The sequence below is a fragment of the Silurus meridionalis genome, chromosome 12 (assembly GCF_014805685.1).
Source record: "Silurus meridionalis isolate SWU-2019-XX chromosome 12, ASM1480568v1, whole genome shotgun sequence".
Classification (NCBI taxonomy): Eukaryota; Metazoa; Chordata; class Actinopteri; order Siluriformes; family Siluridae; genus Silurus; species Silurus meridionalis.
The window spans coordinates 7,556,786-7,581,499 of record NC_060895.1 but is presented as its reverse complement, the minus strand read 5'-3'; the positions used below and the strand labels follow the sequence as shown (position 1 = coordinate 7,581,499).

The window sequence follows — 24,714 nt, the reverse complement described above, 5'->3', positions numbered from 1 at the left end:
AGTCTGCTGTAAGAGTGCATGTCTATCTCTACATACCTCATTACTAGCCCTGATGTGAAGCGTTGATGGTCCGTCTGATGAATCCGCACTCTACGCACGACAGTACACTTTTATCAGAAATTCTGAAGCCCAATTGTAAAGCTAGGCCAATAAAACATGGAGAAAAGTGACAGCTGAAGTAATAGTCAATAAAAAGATGACAAAAATAAGACAAACTGCCCGTGTCAGATTTTCTGTGAAACGAAATAATGACTAATTACCTGTAAACTAATTATAGCATTAGAACAGAACAGTGTGCATCAGCATTTATTGTAATTGATTTTTTTTCAGTACTAAATTTAAACGTTAAGTTTTTCTCGCTTTATTTTATGTGTCTTTCCAAATTCAGCTCACTGCTATCAAAACAATTAACACAGCCATCTGAACACACCCTTATCTTAGCCAAACAGATCAAATTGAAGCACTGCAGTTATCACGGAAATTATCACTAAATACTTAATAAACACTAACATCAAAACTACACGTGTGCTCTCTGTGGGTTTAATAAGATAAACAGCAATGGACACGCAGATACACTACATGGCCACCTAATTTGTTACCTGAACACCTAAAGTATTACCATAAAGTAGAAGGCACACAATTGCACTGAATGTCTTCGGAGACGGTAGCATCAGGATTTGAGCCTCCTTGAACTAGGAGGCTCAAAGCTGTTTCAGCATTATGATGCCCTTGTACACAAAGTCAGCTTCATGAAGATATGGTTTACATAAGTTAAAGTGGAAGATCTCCTGCTATAGAGCTCTGACCTTAACCTCACTGAACCCATTTTGGGATGAATTGTAATGCTGAATGCACCCCAGGCCTCCTCACCTCACCTACATCAGTTATGTGACTTTAACACCCTTGTGACTGAATGAGCACAAACCTTCAAATACACACTCCAAAAGCTACTGGAACATCTTCCTAGAAGAGTGTAGGTTATTATAACAAGAAAATGTGGACTAAATGTGGAATGGGATGTCCAAATAACATATAAAAAGGTTATGGCCAGATATCTGCAAACCATCTGCAAGAACTTCAACATTTTTGCTGTGTAATGATTATTTTCACATCATAGCTACACATCATGAGAAAAACGCTGTAAATGTTAAATTTATTAAAAAGCATGACAAAGTATATATACAGTTAGTACTGTGCAAAAGTTTTAGGCAGTTGTGAAGAAATGCTGTAAAAAAATGCTTAATAAAACATTTTTAATAATTAAATTTTATTAATTAACATTATAAAAAGTAAAAGAACAGAAAAGAAATCCAAATCATGTCCACCCTTTGTCTGAAAAACAGCATCAATTCTTCTAGGTACACTTGCACACAAATTTAAAAGGAACTCAGCAAGTAGGTTGATTCAAACATCTTGGAGAAGTAACCTCGGATCTTTTGTGGATAAAAATTCCCTCAAATCCTTCTGTGTTTCATGCAATCCCAGACAGACATGATGGTATTGAGATCAGGGCTCTGTAGGGGACAAAGCATCACTTGTACACTGAAGATAGTTATTAATGACATTGTCTGTATGTTTAGGCTCGTTGTCCTGCTGCAGAATAAATTTGGGGCCAATAAGATGCCTCTATTATAGTATTGCATAATGGATAAGTATCTTCCTGTTACTCCTGTAATCATGATAAATCTTCTAACTCTATTTGCAGAAATGACTCAACAAACAAGCAAGAAGCCATAATTTTAAAACAAATAGAGCGAACACTTAGTGTTGACCTTAATCTTTATTTTAATAAATGTGTCATCAATTATAGAGTAAAATCAAACTGTTTGGCCAAGATACGAGTAGATGGCTGTGTTAATTGCTGCAAGAGCAGTGACTTTGGAGTTTGAAGAATTGTGTCAAATTGATCGAGAAAAGCACTGTAAAAGCACTAAAGCTTTGAAAAGCAATTCTGTCCCAGGCACTCGAGGGAATCAACAGGCTTTTACCAAATGCCTGGAAAAAAGCCTCATGAGTTGATAAAAAACAAACAAGCAAAAAAAAAAAAAAAAAAAGCAAGGCCTGACTATCACCAGGAGTCCACTCTCATTAACCAGAGACCAACTGTCTTTGAAAATAATCTTCTTTCTCACTTGTGTCCAGATATAAAGCTTTAGGAGAGACAATCGGCCTTGCTCTGAGCTAGCCCTTAAAATAACTGCTAATCTTGTGTGAGCGAAAGTGGCGGCAACACATCAGAAACCACTTTATGGACCGCAGCCGCAAGGGTCCTCGGACTCACCGGGCATAACCGACAACTCCCCGACTCATTTCGGACTCAATAGGCTCCATTGTTAGATGTTAAATGGTGGCATTACTCTCTGTTCTTAGGGAGCAATAGATTAGAAGGTCAGGTAGGTCAGAAAAGGGTTTGTAGCAGAAGACGTGATTTGTTTCCAGGGTTTGTAGGTTAATATTGAGCTCTCTGCCACATGGTGATGTGATAGAAAACACTGTCAAGAGGCTGCTTTAAAAAGGATTACATTAATGTACATTAGCTTTCTTCCCATGACTGCTTGAAGTGATTTTGAGAGTGCTGGCTCAGATCTTCCAAATCCCCACTTAGGCTTTGGGGGCATTTAGATTGACTCCTCATGCATATATGGGGAATCACATCAGCTCTCCTCCGCACACTTTTTTTCGAACACACACAAATCAATAAAAAGGAACAAATAATTATTAACCATTCCATCAACACCTTTAGCAGTATGACATATATGCCACCGTCAACCATCATCTCAGAACCATTGCATCAATGACTAGTATGAAACAAAAGCTTATTAACATTGATTTAAAAAATAATTGCGATAAAACCCTAAGGGAATCATTAGCCGTATTTTCTATAATTTTAAGAATATCCACTTGCATGAGTTATTTAAGATAACTGAAAATCAATACTTCATCCCACATGGCTTTCAGCAAATATTTCATAACTCCACCTGAGGCTGCGTGCATCAATCATGTGGAAAATGACAGGCCTGAGAGTCTCTCAATCTTATCTTGAGGATAGAAAATGATGCCACTGCACCAAGCCAGCCTTCCACCGCCACTAGCATTTTGACACAATCCTACTCTTGCTGAAAAAAAAATGTGCAAGAAATATTAATCAGCGCAACAGGCAGATGGCTCGGGCTTGCATTATGTATAGCCACAGATCCTGAAGAAGGAATTTGAGCTGCGCTCAGCGAATGGAAAAAGAAACAGATCGTGTTCTTTTATACGACATTTATGTATTCAAAATAACTGTAATTTTTGCAAAATTTATCAAAGCATGTATTTTTTGCTTTTTTTCTTTTGCTTTAATTTACTTAATTTGTATTTATTTTTTATATAACAGACATTGTCACAAAACAGCAATTTAGTTTTCAAATTACATTTTTATGTATAACCAAATGGATGCAATGGTGACAAGGAAAAACTCCCTGAGACGTAATGATGAAGAAAAGATTTATACATAAAATTAAATTAATTGATTGGAAATATAAATCATCACTTTGCTACATGTTTTTACTATATCATGGGTCAATTTAAAATTTCAGTAGTTTTAGCTTTAAGTATAATATCCATATAAAGTTATCCACTGTATAATAAATGAGACTTGAGAAAAATGTCAAACACTAGGCTGTCTATGTAGGAGAATACATTATCAAGGGTGTCTGTGTTTTACCATGTACAGCAGTATCATGGCAAATGCCTTGGTATACCTGCAGAACCATCTACAGCAGCAGTGTGTGGTTCTGATGGTAAAAACTAATTATTCTGATCAAGCAAAAAGTGACATCTGTGTAGAAAGCATTTCCAGTTCCTGAAACTTAATTGCATTATTTTAGGAAAAAAAAGGGATGTAAGTCAGTTTGATCACACCAGTATGTTTCACCCAAAATAATAAGCATATATTTACTGACCATTTTAATGAGATCTACACAATTATTCATTCATACAATTATAAACTCAGGCACATCATGTGACATGTACAAAATCAAGATACAAATAAATAGCTCTGTCATATCAGACATAGGAATGGGAAAAATGTGATCTCTGAGACTTTTGACTGTGGCATGGTTTCTAGGGTCAGATGGGTTTGGTGTAGGTATTCCAGGAAACTGCTGATCACCTGGGAATTTGTAAAGCACAATAATCTCTTTAGTTCAAAGTATGGTTCTGTTGCAGTTTTGTAAGCAAAAAATGGCTTAGTAACAAGCAAGATTCAAGTTCAGATGGTTAAAATTGTTTGAGATGACCTGAAGTTATGGTAACTGAAATAACAGTTCATTACAAAGGTGGTAAACAAAAAACCCACAAGTACATTAAAGCAAAATCAGATCAGACAGGGTTCTACCACTGTATGCCAGGAACATGAATCTATTAAAGATGGTAAGATTTACTGATTTCATTCGGTGCATCGGCATAAAAGTTAATGTGATGCATCAAATTCAAGTTGGCATTTGTACTGCGATGCAAAAGTTTTTATCCTATTTGCATCAGTAAAAAACTATTAATTTATATATAATTGTAAGTAGATGCTCAATGCTTTCATTATTTGGACAGTAACTAACTAATATTTTATATGTAGATATTAATATGTGGAAGCACGTTCTCTCAGAACCACTGCTGCTACATAAATATGATGTATCACAACACTACAAAGGGCCATGTGTTAAAAGCCAGAAGGCACTTAAGTAAAATTATGATTTGCTGTCTGTCTGAACCAAAGAAATAAAAATAAACTATCTGTACCATATTGAAATGCATAACATCATATTTTGTCCATTGTATCATTTTGCACTAAATCGCACTGTGATAAAATAGAAATAGGATTGCACTGTGTCATAAAGGGGGAATCATATCACATTGCATCAGTAGCTGCTTCATATGTATTATTAATGTGTCATAACATTAATTAAAAAGTTGCGAATCGCATCAGCCTCAGTTATAGAGATGCATAGAATCACTAGAATCTATAGCTACAATGGGCATGGACAGCAGAACAGGGATTTTAGAATTGTCTTTATTCAGTAAAAGTCAGTATCTTGTTCTGCAGATGCTTTTCTGCTCATCACCTTTGTAAAGAGTGTTTTTTTTTTTTTACTGTGACTTTACAGTCGGCTCAAACCAATTACATCAACAAGGCAGTATCTACCTTTAGAATTAATCATGCACATGCGTTCCTTTTAAAGTGGCTGTGAGTGAACATGCTTTATAGAAAGTAATTTTCTACCAGGGTTATTTATGAGACAGAACAATAAAGAAAAACCCAAGCAGCCAGCCAAGATTACGTAGTATTATCCACAATACTGTGCTTATGAAAATAATTGACACTATATCACAGTGGGATGTACACAGAAAAGACATGCTGAACACTCCATCCGAATTTCTATGTGCAGTAAGCATTTCCATCTGAAACATGTTTTTCACTATCTAAAATAATGAAAAGGTTTGAACCCAGCTGCAGGGAATGCATAAATGAAAAGAGCACACTGCTTTGTGAGATGAGTGGAGATGTGACTGTTTAGAAAAAGCAGCTGGACAGAGATAACGTAAACTCTGTGATTTCTCTGAAGTTGAAACTCCGTTACTGGATTGTACTGTGTCATTCCTCATATATGTTATGATGAAATAAGGAAAATTTAAGGAGCTTTGTTGTGGTCAGTTTTCCTCCAGGCAATACAAAACTAAGCGATCCATCACAGTGTGGCAAATTCCTATTAACCTTACTACAACAGTAGCTGACAGGCACCAGGCCTCCCTTTACAGAAATCTGATATATGGCCGTATATGAACATTATTTGTAGTTCTATTGGTCACTTGAAACATATATAATAAAGTAGGTAGAATGCATAAAATGTGGGAAACATTTTTTTTACTTGTTTTAACTTTTTGACTAATGTTCCTGTACATATGTAGGATCCATTCATGATACATTAAAATGCAACATAATATATGAGACAAATGATGTTGGGGTCACATAGATGTTAATGTAGAATTTGATCAGTGGACTATTCAACACTGATACACTTCTAGAGAGTAATCTGAGAGGTCAGTCTTGTGCTTATCTAAGGTATCTTTGCTGTTAGATGTAGATCTGTTAAATAAATAAATGTAAATGCAGGGGAATAAAATATCAGGCTCTTCTTTGTGCTTGTCATTAAATTGCAAAATAGCAGAGCTGCAGAAAAAACCCTCATAATCAAATAAATGTTTTGCTTGATTGCCACTTGATTTTCAGTATTAAATACATCTGAAATAACTTTGAAAGGGCTGTTAATTTTATGTTAATTCTGTTGTGTAATTGCATTGAACATTTGATTAACAAATTGAAACATTACCCCTATTCTGTAATTATTTGCCATTTATGTATTTTATATATTTAAAAAATAATAATATTAGATTTTTTAGAGGCTTTTGCATCATATTTAAGCAAATTGAGTGTGTATAATTTGTCATCTCTACGTTCATCTTACTTCGCTAGAAATATCCTTTGCCATGCGGAATGGACAAGGGATTTGCGAGTGGACATATCAGAGGAAACCTGGAAAAATGCATTATTCAGGGTGAATGGGACAACCTCCTGCACTCGTTTAGGCTTAATTCAGTTCAAGGTCCTTCACAGACTCCAGTACAGCAAGGTTAAGCTGTCCAAAATATACACCAATGTAACTGACGCGTGTGAGCGTTGTCAGTCTGCTGGGGCAAATTTAGCACATATGTTTTAGACTTGCCCCAGACTCTTTGATTACTGGACAACTATATTTAAAATCCTGTCTGAGGCGTATATTAGAGATATTAAGCCTAGTTTTGAAATGGCAATTTTTGGAGTACCTGAGCAAGGTACAGTCATGCCCAGGAAGTGTCAAGATGCTTGTGCCTTTGCGTGTCTTCTGGCTCGGAGAACAATATTACTTGATTGGAAAATACTGTTTATTGTTGTTTGTTATTGTGCTTCCCTCTGTTCCTTCCTCAATAAAAAAATAATAATAATAAAAAAAAAAAAAGAAATATCCTTTGCCAAAACGTTGAACATACAAGCTTAGTCCACTGTATATGGAGGTCATCTTCATTTAAAGGTTTGATTACATATATATATATATATATATATATATATATATATATATATATATATATATATATATATACACACACACACAAAGTATTATGCTCATTAGACATTTCCTCCTAAAGTATGGCTTGGGATGTTAAGAAGATTGAAGTCTAAGAAGAAAGTTTGCCAACCTGGCATATGAAACCAAATCAAATCAAATTGTATTAATGTATTACATCTTCAGCTCTGCTACCTTCAGCTCCACCTCCTGTCTTTTACTCAATGTCACTGTCTCTAAACCATACAACATCGCAGGTCTCACCACAGTCCTATAAACTTTCCCTTTCACTCTTGCAGATACTCTTCTATCACAAATCACTGCCACTCTTCTCCACCCACTTCACCCTGCCTGCACTCTTTTCTTCACTTCTTTAACATAAAAAAAATTTATAATAAAAACAATAAAAAAGAGAGTCATTAAATAAATAAATGTGCCCAAAATGCTAGGTGACTATCCTAAAAAATAACCAAATAGTCATTTTCAAAAGTAATGATCATTAACCTGATACCAGAGAAAATGAACACCATAAAAATCACCATCAGCAAGTAACACCAAAGAACAGTAATACCATCAAAAATGAATAAAATAAAAAGGCAAAATCTTAAAAAAAACATCTCTTGTATTCTTTGCATGTATAGACTATGATGCAGGGTGACTAGACAGATGCACTTTCTTATGAAAATCACACGAAAGTACACGTTTATTACCCTTAGCCGTGTGGCAAAATGTTTTAGGGATCTGATGAGACCATGGTAGAAATTTTTGGGCATAATTCCAAATGATATGTTCAGCACGTTAAGCACAGAAAAAACAAGACAGACGTAACACCATACCTATAATGAAGCATGGTGGCGGGAGCATGCTATAGCACTATTTTATTTACCACTGGTAATGTTAAGTGAGTGAAGGGATAAAGAATAATGGGTCGCTCCATATCCAAATATATTTTGGCACAAAACAGGCAGGATTCTTGTTTTGGAATCGCCCAATTACAAATCTAAATCCTATCAAAAACCAGTAAATTACTTGTAAAAGCATGTTATTATATAAGGTTTATAAGGTACTGTATAATAAGGTACTGTAAATCTAAAATAATTGACAACTGTAAAACCTATTATATTAAATATTATATATTGTAGTATACAAGGTTTCAATACAATACAATGAAACCTTGTATACTACAATATATAATATTTCATATAATAGGTTTTACAGTTGTCAATTATTTCAGATTTACAGTACCTTAGAAAAGCTGTCTCTCATCTCTGTTTTCTGTCTCTACGTACAATATTAAGCAGCTTTGCTTTCAACAAAGTAAACTTTCCTGGACAAATCCCAACCAGGTATATTAAAAAACAGTAGCAATAATAACATGACCTAAATTTTTATTAATCTACAAATAAATACCTTTGTTTAAACACAGTATAACCTCAATTTCAAAAACATTGTAAAATGTACATAGAAATAAGAAAATAGGGACAATTTATTTTTTTCATTAAAATGGTACATTTTCTTAGTTTATTTTTTTTATGTTACTGCAACTGCGAATAGATATAAGTTTATGATATAATTGAATTGTAATCTAACTTACTTTTTACACCTAAACCAACCTTTTTTTGTTTGTTTGGGGTTTTTTTTGTAAAAAAAGATGCTTTATTGACTGTCAATTCATTGAAATCTTTATAAAAAATAAAATAGGATCAATAGTAGCACTAAAACAGCACATTGCTTATTGAATATCTACAATTAGAATTTATAGATGGCTGATTTAACACTGCAAACATTTTCAATACATTTTATGCACAAGCGTATTGGTTTATAATAGTTTCTTTGTGTAACTTTATTCATACTCCCACCTCACAGCCAGCAACCTTGAGAGTCCCCAACTTAGGCTGCAACAAATTACAAATCTCAGGCACATGATACATTTATTAAATGCTTCCAATGAATTTAACATTTTGATGCCACATTTCACACTCCTATGCAAATTATGCCATGAGAGATTTTCAGCTTTGGGCATTTGTCAAATTTTAAATAACATATTTGTCTTGTGTATATACAGGATATTTAATCAAGCACTTGAAACTGTAATAACATTTCTATGAATAAAAAATTGTTGAGGGAAGACCGAGATCGAGACTGTCGCTCGAGTCAAATTTAAATATACTGTAGGTGCGGTCATCTAAGGGGATTATCTTAGAGGATCATCTAAGAGGATTCCAGAGTATCAGTCAGGCTTTTGTTCACAGATCGTATAAATACATTGCAAATTAAACAAGTGTGAGCCTGCAAACTCAGATTTCAATTTAAAAGAAAATCCACTTTATGCAGAAACTACAAAAAATTTATTGGGACACCTGACTTTTCCAGTCATAAGTGCCAGCTTTCCTCAAACCTTTTCCTCAAATCTAAAGGCATACAATTGTATAGGATCTGCATTTACATATCTCTTTGAATATGGTAGCATGAAACTTTCCTTTCACTTGAACTAGGAGACCCAAACATATATGACAAATGCAGCATCACAATACCCTATGTGGAAAAAGTAAGCTTCATGGCTTACAATGGTAAGCAAAGGTCATTGTTGTAGAGTTGACTTGCTGATGCGAGTTTAAATGCTGGCTGTTACAAGACAAAAAAGACATTGGAGGTTCACAGGTGGCTTTATATAGAACTTGTAACTTTTGAGGGACGTGCATCTCCTAAAGTGTGGCAGATTTGATTTGCATCTCGATGCACAGCCAATGATACGATACATATGAAGCAGCTACCGATGAGATGCGATACAATTCACCCCTATTACGATGCAGTGCGATCTAATTTTGATTCAACACAATGCGAGTCAATGCAATATGATGCAATGGAAAAAAAAGAATATGCCATGCAATTTAATATGGTACAGATTGATTTTTATTTCTTTGGTTCAGACAGACCGCAAATCATAAATTTACTTAAGTGCCTTCTGTCTTTTAACACATAAACCTTTCACAAACAGGCCTGTGTCATGCAAAAAAATATTCAAAAAGTCTCCAGGAAGAAGCAGCTCTACCTCTGCCATGTTAATCTATATTCTATGTAAATCTTAGGATGTCATATTCAAAGTAGCAGTGGTGCTGAGAGAACCCACTTAAGAAATCAATGTACATAAAAAATATTGGCTACAAATTATTGGGTATTCTCTTAATAATAAAAGTATAGCGCATCTACTAATAACTGCATATAAATAAACTGTTATTTAATAATGCAAATATGTAGAAAATTATGCATTGCAATACAAATGCTAACTTGTATCTGATGCACACTATTTTAAATCAATGCATCACATTGTTAACTGCTTACTGCTCAGGTTGTTGTAAATAAAATATTGATAAATACTAACATACTGACAAAAAAAATGTAACATTTCATTCTTGTCCGAAACCGAAAACCGAAAAAGGAGGAAAGCAAGGCCGAAAACCGAAAAAGCGAAAGAAATTATGGCAATTATTATTACCATTGCATTTATGGCTATGACTGTGTACTAACCTTACTAAAATCAAGGCATTTCAATTGCATAAATTAATATTAAAGTTTCAAAGAATTAATCAATTACAAATTATTAAAATATTTATTTATAGCACATTGCAACAATGCACAGGATAAAACAAATAAAAATTTAGTCTTAAATGTTTAACTTAAATGCACTCGTGTACATTAAATAATAATGTACAGGCCCTCTGGCCTGCTGAAAGGTTGTACAATTAAATATGTTCTTTCATAAAAACAAAGTGCATTCAGAACAAGTGCAACTGCTTAAAGATACAATACAACACCATCACTGGGAAACTTCCTGCCTTTTCAAAAACGTCCACCACACAGAGTGTGCATGCTCGGAGGGGTTTTGCTTTTCTGTGCGTTTGCGTTCCTCTGATATTCATCATAGCGATCGGATGTTTGGATTTCAAATTAAACCCGACGTGGAGAAAGTTTTTGCAGACGAAATTTCGGCATTACATGTTTGCAAATCGCTATCCGTGGGTCTTTCTCAGATATACTGAAATACGTCCACAACGCAGACATGCTGTTTTAGACATGCACGTGCGGGCCGCGGTTTCTGGTTGCGTCATCACAACAAACTGTTTCGGCCGTGTTGTTTCGGTGATCAAAGTCTTTCGAAAATTTTCGGTGGCCGAATATTCGGTGCATCCCTAGTCACTTCTCTAACCAGAAAAAAAACACCAACTTTGTTGTTGAGTGGCCTTGCTGATGCAAAATGGAATTATTTGATTAAAAGTCAGTCCTGTTAGCAAGCTTTTAATGAATTAACCTCCTGTGTATGTAATGCTTAAGCATTTACTGCCCAGACACGGTGTAACAGTCCTTTATCACAGAAGTAATTTTGACAAATACAGATGATGGCAAAATTAATTAGGGTTCCATTCTATTTAGTTTTCCAAAAGCAAAGTTCCTGCTATTGCTCAAGTAAAATTAAAGGTCATAATAAATACTTGCCACATTTTTTTTTCCTTTTTTTTTTAATACTGCATACAAATGTTCTATATTTCCTGGTTGTGTTCTACTAAAAAGACTGAGAATTAACTTTATTTGGTCATTTTACTATTTCTGAAACATCAGATCTAATGGCCTAAGATTTCAGCACAGTATGGCATAGTTTATTCTTTTATTTAATTTGTATTCTTCATATTTTTATCCTTTTATGTGTATTATTTTTTAATGCTACAGACACTGCATAGCATACTGCATGTAGTTATATGACAAAATAAAATTTGAAAAATGATCATCCCTGGTTGGTAGCTAGGGAACAATAAGCCAGTGGGTGGGAAATGGCAGTGACTAAACCCTGGAATAAAGCCGGGGCAAAAAATATATATATAAATCCAGTTATACATATCACTGAAAATTGAGTTGCTGGATTTATTCTGTAGACTGTCTGAGAAGAAGAACTATAATCCAATCAGTGATAGACCGCCTTTCTGACAATCTGTGCAGTGCATTGTGGGGTTTTTCTCTAACAGTTATAGCTTCCAAAAATGTTGTTGTCGCCAGTCTGTATTTATGCCTAGATGCTGAATGAGACAGTTTTTTGTGTTGTTTTATGTTTTATTTATTAAAAACTTACTTCTGTAAAAAGGTACTGCACTGCAAAATATTAGACCCTTAGCAAATTGTTTAGAAGACTCTAATACTGTCAACACTTCCTCTCCTCCCTCTTATGTACAGTACATGGAAGTTGTACAGCTCCGAGATAAAAAGTGTGTCCTTTCGTTTCCACTTCTAAATATTCACACCAGAGCTGAAGATGGCAGGGGTGTGCGCGAAAACTAAATGCTTGGGGAATTTCCAGGTCAATTCTTTTTTTTTTTTTTTTTTTAAATCTGCTCCAGATAGCACAGCCTGCAGCTGCAGAAATGCTGGCTGTTATGAGACGATAAGATATTGCTAGGTGCAGTTAGTAGCTGCCTGAGGAGAAAGAGGTTAGCAGAGGGCTTCACCTTGAACTCCTGACTGAACTTGTTACGCTCACTTATACATTTTCTATAACAAATGTCTAGATAGATTTCTATACATTAAATACTTGGCATCTAATTGTCCAGTATTGTTGACAAAGGCTTGTGGTTAGCTCTGAATAAACACTTGGAAATGGATAAGTGGTGGACGCAAATGACTAAAAAAAAAAATTACATCGGTCATGTCATCGGTCATGTCTCTCAAAACAATTAACATAGCCGTCTGAATAGTTTTTGTCACAGAAGATTGCTATTTAAATTGAACTTTAATACACTTTATGGATAAAAGGTTTGTGAATAAGATAATAAGATTCCTCTTGTATGTGCTTTCTCAATTGCATTCCACTCTTCTGGGAAGATTTACCACTAGATTTTGGACTGTGGTTGTAAAGATTTGTGCTCATTCAGCCACAAGGGCATTAGCAAAGTCAGGTCCTGATGTAGGATGGTGTTATCATTTGGGAACAGGTCTGGGTCTCCTGGTTCAAGTAAAGAAAAATACTACAATATTTAAAGACATCTAGAAAAACCTTCAGTTTTGTGGTAACAGTGAAGGGAAGAACCATATGACTAAAAAACTCAGGTGTCCCAATACTTATTTGTATATATTGTTTTTTGAACAGAGAAGGAAAGGGAAAAAAATATATATGCTACGATATCTGGACACAAATAAATCAGGATATAAATAAATAAAATAAAACACAATAAAAAATATTAATAATTTTTTTTGTAGGATCAGATACAGTTGCATGATTAACTAATTATACCAAGCACTAATGATCATTAATTTCATATATATTTCATAAACCAGTCATTAACTGAAACAGAAACTGCTGTAAAGAAGGCTTCAAATTTAGTGAGGAACAGCCAAAGGGCTGGAGAATGTTAAAATAATGAGGGTCTGAAAGCAACAGTGAAGCATGGTGGAGGCTTCTTGCAGGTTTGGGGCTGCATTTCTGCAAATGAGTTAGAAAATTGTTCAGGATTATTGGTGTCCTCAATGCTGAGAAATACAGGCAGATCCATCATGCAATACAATCAGGGATTGGCCCCAAATGTATTCAGCAGCAGAACAATGACCCCCAAACATACAATACAGCCAATGTCATTAAGAATGATCTCCAGTGTAGAGAAGAACAAGGAGTCCTGAAAGTGATGGTTTGGACAACACAGAGCCCTGATCTGAACACTATCAAGTCTGGTTGGGATAACAGAAAAAGACTGAAGGATTTAAGGCAGCCTACATCCACAGAAGAACTGTGGTTAGTTCTCTATGATGTTTTTGGAACAACCCACAGTACCTTTAATAATTGTGTGCAAATGTACCTAGCAGATTTGATGGTGTTTTGTAGACAAAAGGTGGTCACACCAAATAATGATTTGATTTGGATTTCTATTCTGTTTATTCACTTTCCCTTTTTTTATTTAATAAAAATACTTAACACTTCTAAAACTTTTGCACAGTACTATATGTGTGGGTAATACTGTACCTTGTAAGAGATAAGCACTGTGATGTTATACATTGCATTCACAGATCTCATAAGCATCAAATTAATTTCTACGACTAAATGGCCGGGGCAAGTGCATTTCATTTTGAAGACAACGATCTGAGCTCAATTAATGATATGACCATTTCTCAAAATAGATCTGCTCCATAGGGCAAATGTAATAAAGCCTCATGATGAGCAGCTGCACAGATGAGAGTGAGGTGCAGATGGATGGAGGTGGGGGCAAAGATTTAATTAAAGCATGCTATGGACACAGGCAGAATATCTCTCATTTCGACCAGGCAGTGCTGCAGGTGTGGTGAACGGAGAGTAAAAAAGATCGAAGCTCAACGAAAAGCATGCATGTTAATCGGGTGAGTGTCCCTAGCTGGCCAGATGATTCAAGCCCTTTAGACCTTATTAGCCCGATTCGACCGTGCTTCTTCTGACTAATTCCATGCCTCCCACATGTCCACTAATTCAATCCTACATGCAGGACTGATATAAGTAGTAAGTAAATAAAAATAAAATAAAAAAAAATATATATATATATATCCTCATTATTAGCATGCTGTTTCTATAATCACTGATTAACCAACTGGAAAAACACCTGAGCAATATGAAAAAATTTACAATGTTATTACAAAACAAACTACTGATCTATGGAAATCTAGGTACCCAGTTATTAGCTATTAGGATAACATTGGAAAAATCATCCATAAATTAATTTAATTGCCCTTGAAGAATCTGTAAAAAAATCTTTAGACATATTTAATTCCATTCCTCAAGCGATTTCTTTTTCGATTAGCAATTCCTTATTGATACAATTTGAACTTGGTTCATTAAAGCAAACATTCCCTTCCAAATCCTCTGCAGACTTCTAATCTACTTCACCTCTTAATACATCTGAACCCAGCAATCATCGCTGTTCAGCCTGGATAATCTGAGCAGGAAGGTGGAACAGAATAAAATTGCTAGCTTTCCCAGAGGACAGGCCTAAAACAAAACTCTCATTTTAAAAACTCAAGTACAATTACATACATACAAATGGATGAATGAAGGGCTGCTAATAAGCAAAAGCATGGGTGGCCAGAAAAAGCAAATTTTATGTTCCAACAACCAAATAACCAACCTACTCCTTATAAACTTAAACATTTTCATTTCCTGTAAATATGGCGTTGGTGGATCGTGAATTTGCGGCAAACATTTACGCCATAGCTACAGCATCTGCTACTTATTACTAATCCTATGGTGTGCTCCACTACAAACATAAGCTGAGGTGCAAGCTGGCTCTTGGTAGAACGATTTCTACTATTGAATCAGGAATGAAACAGTATGTGAAAACACAGATAAAACAGTGCAGCATAAAGCTGTGGTATAAGGTTTAACATTTATTCACATTTAATTAATTGATCAAGAATGCAAATGATGGTCTATTCGCTCATGCAAATTGGTTTAATCTAAATAAATTACCTTTAAATATAAAAAAAAAATCTAATTTCATAATTTTTAGTGGTAAAAATGTATACCCTAAGAATCTATACAAAATTACAGTTTAGTATATTAAAGTGCCTCAAGTGCCAACTACAAAATTCTTGGAAATTTTTATTGATGAGGCTTGATAAGTTATCCATATCATTCATATAGTAATATAGTTTGTACTTTTCCAAGTACTCTGCAAAAAATGTTTATCCTTCAGAAGCGCTTTGTTAGGATTGCAACCCGATCGAATGTATATAAATCACCTGCTTTGTTTTTTTCAGGTCCTTACTTTTTATGATAATAATATTTAAAATGTGTTTTCATTGTATACGATATATTATAGTGAGGTTAACATTCCAGAGCAATTTGAAATGTATTTTAGAGCAAATTCACAAGTTCAATGTAATATAACTATTCATTTTTCAATTTTCATCTTCCTAAAATTCTTACTTGTAGAATATTTGATCACATTTAGAGGTCTTAAATTATGAAATGGTTTATCTGATATATCCCATATTTGTTTTATGAGAACTTTATTCCTGTGTTTTTGACACGTTACATATATGTTATTATAATAACATGTTTTTCTTCATTTCATTAGTTGTTTATGATTTCTTAATTGTTTATGTGGAGGCTTTAAATAAGCCCTTTTGAGATTTCTGCCTCTTCCTGCACAGCATATGGATTTTTCGTCTTGTTTTTTATTGTGTACATTTTATTCTTGTGCAAAATAAAAATATATATATATTTCGACTACAAAAACACATTTACACAAACACATTTACAACACATTGCCACAATAGATCATGTAGCAGTAAAATATCATTCCTGATTTAGCTAGCTACTGTATGTATTATTACATTATAGTAGCTAGCAAAATACATAGTGCTGTGCAGCACCAATGGGGATTTTTTTCACATGCTTGTTTGGCTCACTAATACATTTATGATTTGTCAAGCCCCATATACAATATTTGATTCACGTTCATAAATTCTTTATACCATACAATCTGGAAAAAACACACTCCATGCTGTTAGGAAGATGGGATCTGCAGCCCTCGCAGCAACAAATCAGGAAGAGGCGTGGCCTCATTTAGCAGGGTGAGACCCTCATTACTGTGGTCACTCTCCCCACTTCCACCTGCTGTAAATCAGCACAGCCCTCGCCCACGGTTCACGCAATTTTCATAGCGATCAAAAAGATCATGAGACATGATTGTGTCTTGCCGGTGCGCACGTAACAGACGAGCTATATGGCCTGACTGCATCATTACTCCTAGGATCTCTTTCCTGTCAGTATCATTACTCCCAGCAGGAAGCGCAATAGATGAAAGGCTTCAGGGCTGAAGGTATTGCATCACCTGTGTGTGTGTGTGTGTGTGTGTGTGTGTGTGTGTGTGTGTGTCTCTCAGTCTAAGTAAGCAAGAACCAACACATTCCTATACATGCAAGCTTTTTAAAGGAATTATTGATGATTGGACATTGAATTATTAGAAGAATGAAGGACACCCAAGGGTGAAAAGCTCTTGCTTAATCGCTTTATTAATTATTTCATTATGTTGTCAATTATTATTTATAATACACTAAGCACACCTGGAGACACTGTTTGGATGTTCAGGGTTTTGTCTTTAAAAGACTCTTGGGTATAAATCTAATTTCTTGAAGAACTCATTTCTTACATTTTTTAAAGGTCATTTTTAAGGGCTTAAGCCACTGATATGCAGTTATTGGAAAGAGAGTGTGAGTAAAAAGAGAGAGAGCGAGAAACAACAATAAAGACAAATCACAAGAGTGATTGAACATTGACAAAAAAGCCTATAAACAAGCATACATTTTTATATATATTTATTTGTTCTATTTTACGGTTATCTGCACCCATTAATGAATCAGAAAAGCCTTATGACATACTGTGATTTGTAAAAAATGGCAGTATGCGAACCAGTATGTGAACCTTAAAATTAACTGCTAATCCTTGAGGTTACAACAAATAAATGACCATATGTTATATTTTTGTCTCATTCGTTTGATTAGCTTCATTTTGTCTACTTTGCGACTTTGTGTCAAAATTCTATGTTTCGTGTATTATATATTTATGCAGAAATGGAAATTAAATGAAAAGGGTTCACAAACTTTCAAGCACCATTTAGTACATATGTTTTTCATCTTGTCAATTTTTCCACTGCAATTTTTCCAAGTACAATGTTCAATACATATCTTTAGGCTTGCTGTGGTATAAAGTTGTTTAATAGAAGTGGTCATATGGTTTCCCACCACAGGAGAGTCTTGAGAACAGAGGAATTTGCACCTGCATACAGCTGTATAGCTGCTAGAAATTCATCAAATCAATACCACTATACAACTAAAACAGGACAGACTTTTTTTTTTTTTTTTTACTGGTGTGTCATTTTCTGTGCTGTGCAGGAAGCCCGTATAATTGCTTCCTGTACTGAGAACCAGCTTTTATAATGATCAAGGGTGAAGCGACCCTATCTGTTATCACAGACGAATCAGCCAACACTAGGGACTTTCAACAGTACAAAAAAAATGGATTTCTAAATATAGATCCAACCGTCTGATTCTACCTGTGTCTTAACATTGTGTTAAAACACCCACACGCAATGTTACCAGCCAAAAACTGTCAATACTATACATTAGGAACATACCTGTGCATGTAGAAATGACATTTACAGCAAGTCAATGGTATAAGAAAATGAAGTCCATTGTGTGTCAGCAGAACAATAAATCCCATTTTAAATGTATTGGACAATAGTAGTGAATTAAAATTGTATGCAAATTTTACTATACCTCTGCATTAATACCAAAATGGACATTTCTTCTTAACAGTAAAACAAACATTGTGTCTTATTAAGGCACAGCTATTCAACTAAAGCCTGTGCTGAGTGATAACAGCATGCTAATACAGAATCCATGAATAAGAAATTAGTTAACAAATGCAAGTACGCAGAAAGTCATTAACCCTAACTTTAAGAAGATTACAGGCTTGTTGAACTGGTAATGATTCACATACATCACTGCTAATGTGCACAGAACCTAAACAGTTCATATGTGCTAAACTACATCCTTAGCTGGGGAAAAGATTGCCAAATTCTAAGATTAAAATGCAAACATTTTTTAACACTAAAGCAGATGAATGGATGAATAAAAGTGTAGCTATGAATGTCATTGCATTAGAGCACACTAGCTTATAGACACTTTTAGGGCTAAAATATTCATACTTAATGCCAAAACACTGAAAATTGTGCTCGCATTGGGACTTTAATGTAGCAAGATTTAGTTTATACCATCAATTGCATTTATGCATATTATTTAACTCTGGATACCTCAAGTAAAGCATGGGTTTTTACAAATTTTACAGAAAAAACAACAATGAAAACAAAATGTTAGACATGAAGAAAAAGGTACGCATTTATTTTCCCTGAGGTAAATTTAAAACCAAGGTTTCACTATAACTTCACCCATTGTAGTTTTGGTTCAATCTCACCAGCAGCACCAATCAGATGTTTTTTACATTTATGTTGCTTACCAGTCTACACCAGTGTGTCTTTCTTTAAACCATGTTCCAGTATAGTGTAACTGCAGCACTACAGAATTCACAGCTTCTACAAGGCTTTCTAATGAAAGCATCTATAACACCTACTCATCTGCAGGGGGTTTATCAAAACATTCAGATCTTAAAATTCTTCCCAAATTAACAATTATCTTTAATGAAAGTTTAGGAGTCAGTACTTTTATTATTAATTGCTACTATTTATAAAACCTGTTTATCTGTGTATGTTTATGCTGATTATTACATTTACCTCAGAGCTCAATTGTATGACTATCGACCTTCAGACCATAAGTCAACAAAGAAGTACGTTGAATTCGTTAAATCGATTTCAACAAAATAGAGTTTACACAATACATGAGAAACGTGTCATGAAAGTCACAAGTGGGGTCAGAGTGTGAAGACAAATTGGTATAATGATATAACCTGGTAATAATAGTATATGAACAGTATGATTCTTGATGGATTGATGAAATCCAACTTGCTGTTTAAATCCATTTATCCATTCATACTTCTATTTTTCATAGTGTGTATTCTACACAGTGTTGCAATGGGATAATGGGGTCTAATGGAACTTGGGGTACAGTGTATTGAGCACCATGTACAGGGTTTCAAATCATTGGAAGGAACAATCTCTCAAATCACATAGAATTTTGGAAATGCCAATCAGCCTTCAATGCATGTCTTTGGACTGGAGGAGGAAACCAGAGTACCAGGAGGGAACATGCAATTTCCAGGAGAACATGCAAACTCCACACACAAAGGATAGAGACTGGATTCGAACCTTCAGCCCAGCGGAAAAATTATTTAATCACTGAGCTTGTGAATAATTTCACCACAAGTCCTTGGTCCTACAAAAGTTATAACATGACAGTTTTCCTGAAATCATCTGCGGTGCAAATATGGACATTTCTCGATTACTTGGGACATTTTATACTTTCAGGAATGGGTCGTTTTTTTACAAATCCAACATAATAATCCTCACAAGAAACTCACAAGAACATGCTTTTGGTGTGCATCACATAATTCACACCTTCATACGAATGCACGTGCTTACTTTCTCTCTGTTTGTTTATTTATTTATATGTAAGTCCCACAGCCACGCCCCTCTAAATAGTAATAATAATGACTCTGGCATCTCGATTCTTCACATATTTTAAATGTTCTTAGATTCTCATGTCACCTGCTCTCACGATTTCCTTTTAGTTCCCATGTGCAATTTTTCACATTGACGTGTTCACGTGCGTGACGTGTTTTGGGGATAATGGGATCGGGTCGGAATGAGCTTTCGTGGATCTACAGAGTTGTAACTGTAGTCCTTCTGAGGTTCTAATGCTAATCACAAAACTCTTAATTTACGAATTAAAAGCAGAAGACCTGGAATGGTTTATGGGTAACTGTTTCCGCGGGAAGACCTGTGGAACTGGTCCTCTTACCTGGGAAAAGGCGCAGCAGAGACAGGAAGACTCCGAGTGTCCAGGAAAACACCTTGTCCATTTGCCGACACACACCAACAACTTGTGCGTAAAGACATGCAGAGAGAGACCGGTTATAATGTCCACACTTGGGTTTCTAGTTCGGATTTTACAACCGCAACAAACAAAAAACTCGGAGTGATTTCCGATTTATCCGAAGAGAGAGAGAGAGAGAGAGAGAGAGAGAGAGCGCTGCTATTACCTCCAGAAAGACGCGCTGCCTTTACCCCCTCTCTCTCTCTCTCTCTCTCTCTCTCTCTCATTCTGTCAACCTCCCTGTGTGTGTGTGTCTTTCTGCCTGTCAATTTCTCTCTTTCTCTCTGTCTGTCTGTATGTCTGTATCTCTCTCTCTCTCTCTCTCTCTCTCTCTGTCTCTCTTTCTGTCTGTCTGTCTGTCAGTCAATCTCTCTCTTTCTTTTTTTCTCTTTGGTTTGGTTTGGGTGGTGATCGGTTGGGTTTGGGGGAAGTTTTGTTTTTTGTATACACAGTCAGGTGATAAAGAAAGTACACCCTTCTGAATTCTATGGTTTTGTATATCAGGACATAAAAAAAAATCCTTCTCCTTATCAGGTATTAGAATTAGTTCAATACAACCTCAGATATTAATACATGAGATATTACACACTATTTATTTTTACAAAAATGAAGATAAAGTTGAGAGTTTGTGTGTAAGCTAAGGACTTAGGTGCACCTTTAATAGCTTGCTGAATCACCTTAAGTAAGTAATCGTGCTTTGTATGACTTTATCAGTCTCTCACATCGTTATGGAGAAACTATAGTTCACTCTTCTTTACAATGCCTCAGTTCATTCAGGTTTGTGGGCATTTTTTATGCACAGCTTTTTTAAGGTTCTGCTACAGCATTTCAGTTGGGATGAGGTTTGGACTTTTGACTGGGCCATTGCAACACCTTGATTCTGTTCTTTTTCCATCATTCTGTTAGTTTCCTTTCAGGAACTTGAGCTGCGTCGAAAACGCTATGGGAACAGCTCGCGTTGTTCATGTTCTGAATCACGTGTAAAATCTGTATAACCTCTTCACATTGCTCTCATGCATTGTCCAAACCAGAAGCCATTATTCCAGAAGTCTTGTGATTTGTTAAGATGCAACTTTGCAAACCTAAGTCTTGCTGCCATGTTCTTTTCAAAGAGCAGAGGCTTTATCCTGGCAACCCTTTCAAACAAAACATACTTGTTCATTTAAACATTATTTTTAAACATTACAATTTAACATGCTAAGGCCTGTAGAAATTAAGATGTAACTCTTGGTTTTTGCTATTTTCCTGAGCATTTCAGACCAAGGTCTGACCTTAGGGCGAATTTACATTTACATTTATGGCTTTTAGCAGACCCCCTCGTCCACAGCGACGTACAAAAGTGCTTTGAGTTTCTATCAATGAATAAATCTACACTGGTACGCTAGATTACAAACTTGAGATAAATCAGCCTAACATTCTGTTAAGAGGATTTTTTTTCTTCCTTATTGTAGAATTATTATGTAGAACAATTGTTTGGAAATGGCCTTATAACCCTTCCTAGAATAATGGACAGCAACAATTGCTTTGATAAGATCAGTGCGGATGTCTTTCCTCCTTTGCATTAGGTTAGCACACACCTGAATGCTCCACACCAGCAAGCTGCTAAAACTTAACATTTTATAGAGGATCAGATGTGCTAATTTGCATATTTAGTACCATCAGGATCATTTGTTATATTAAAACTGGTTACAAGAAAAAGAAAGATTTTCTGAAAGTACATAGAATTAATTATTGTATATATAAGGAAACAACATGACCAAGTGTGTAGCAGGTATTCTAAAAATGTGAAGCACATAATGAAAAAAAAGCAACCCTAAAGCCATACCAAACATGATTAAATTCACATGGGGTCCTAGGACTTTATTACCATCCAGATCGATAATTTCAATGCTTTTCTTTGTCTTCCTTTGAGAAAATTACAGGCTGAATTACCTACCACTTTTTACCGAACTCAGCGGGCAGCTGATAATTGTACTTCCATTCGAATGTCTGTGGTTTTCCGTCACAAAACAAAAATAATAAAAATAAAAGAAATATATATAACTTGTTGCTGGAACTTTGGGTTTAAATCAAAAATAAAAGCCATCATCTCTTAGTACCATTCTGTTTTTTTTGGCAATACAGTATGTTGTGAATACTGTGTAATCATATGACTATGTGATGCAAATATACAGGTTCATAGAAAATACAACCTTCTCCTGAAAAATGTATAGCTCTCATAGAGGCAGGAGTTTTATCACTGAGGAGATGCAAAATTTATAGTGATAACCTCTGATTGTCTGGAGGAGAAAGCTCCTCATAATTATTTCTGTGTTGTATTTTTTTTAAGTATACATTATTGATTCCACAGGGAAATTGTTATTTCCTTTGCATATTACAGCACTGTAAGAAGCTAGGGCCAGAGGGTTAAGGGCATTGCTCAAGGGCCCCAAAAGTGGCAGCTTAAAACCCAGACCTTCAGATCAGTAACCTTTCCTACTTTCTAAATTAATTTGTGAAAAAAATATTACTTTATCTCACAGACTAGCCATTAAAAGCTTTTATTCTGCAAATATTACTGTGGCTATGTATGTGTCACTAAACATTTCTATTTAAATTTGACTTATAAACTAATCCAGTCTGAATAAGGCTTTTACAATCCATTTATTTGCCATCTTAAAATGCCATTTACTTGAGCTTTCTTTGGCTTCTCTTACACTCGATCATGTTACAAATTTCCAGAGGTGGGAAGTAAAGAAGTACAAATACTACGTTACTGTACTTAAGTAGATTTTTCTGGTATCAGTACTTTACTATCTGTTGTGTAGTTTACGAAGCTAAAATGAGCAAGGCAGAAGGCAACAATAAGTTTGGGGTTAATGTGGATGAGACAGTGGGAGTCAGTGATTCAAACATGACTGAGAACAGAGACATTGCTGATCACCTGATTATATTTTCTCTGCTTGTGTTCTATATGGTGGATGTTTAGCCAGGATACATTCATTAGGATAACAATAAAAAATTTGTTTTGTATTATTATATTAATAAGGCCTGTTAAAATGAATGCATTAACGCAAATTCATTTTAACGGCACTTATTCTAACGCGCATTTAATGCAACACGTTATGCAAAAATATAAATAAATATATATAAGGATAGAGGTGAAATTAAAACTCAGATAAAAAAAAAAAAAAACACCATCGAAAATGTATTTTAATCAGTAAGCATTTGTTTAACTGTTGCGCCAAGTCTTAAATGAAGCACCAAAAGCCGCCATGATGTGCACATCCGGCAATGAATCCTCTGAGTTCGACAAACGCACCGACGCGTTTTGTGGCATTTCTTCCTTAAAACGCCGAAACAAAATTCAATAATTTTTTGTTCGTAGAATTGATGAAAGCAGTACATCATTCAAAACTGTAAAAGGTCTACTTTTATTTGTATACACTCATAATAACAAAACGCTCAAATTAAGAAAACAGACAGGGGGTGCTCTCTGCTGTCTCTCTTCACAGACACAAAAATAAAACAACCTCAATTTCAGTGAATACTTGCCTCACACACAATAAATATATGAATAGTAAGCTCAAAATGTCTACTTTCAAATGTACTCACAGTGAACAAATATTCTCTGATTATGTAATCCGTATAAACGTTAGAATTGTTACACTTTCTCTGGTATCACCTCATTAACAGTCCGGGTGGAAACATAGCAAAGATTCCGTTTGGTGTACTAATAATTTACGTAGCTCAAAACACCGTAATTACTTTTAATTCTTTTAATAAATTTTTATGTTAATTTTGTCTTCATAATAATAAACCTAAACCTTAAGCATAGATATTTGTTCATGCCCATGTTGATTAGAGTATATACGTAAAGTAAAACAGATAAAAATGAGCAATTAAATCGTGTTCAATGTTAAGTTAACTCATGACAACCATGCAATTAAACATTTTAATCACCTAATATAAAATAAAGACCTTATATATATATATATATATATATATATATATATATATATATATATATATATATATATATATA

The 24,714-nt window shown here is 34.9% G+C and overlaps 1 protein-coding gene across 3 annotated transcripts in view; it reads right to left on the bottom strand.

The window, feature by feature from the left end:
- Window positions 1-20,879, bottom strand: part of esamb (endothelial cell adhesion molecule b) — a 42,300-nt gene extending 21,421 nt beyond the window's left edge. For 2 of the 3 annotated variants that reach the window (XM_046862210.1, XM_046862213.1), the window contains exon 1: window positions 20,616-20,838. In XM_046862210.1, the coding sequence (XP_046718166.1) occupies window positions 20,616-20,676 (61 nt within the window). In that variant the 5' untranslated portion in view covers window positions 20,677-20,838. The other variant, XM_046862211.1, reaches the window with a different exon arrangement.
- Between the last annotated feature and the right edge of the window lie 3,835 nt (window positions 20,880-24,714).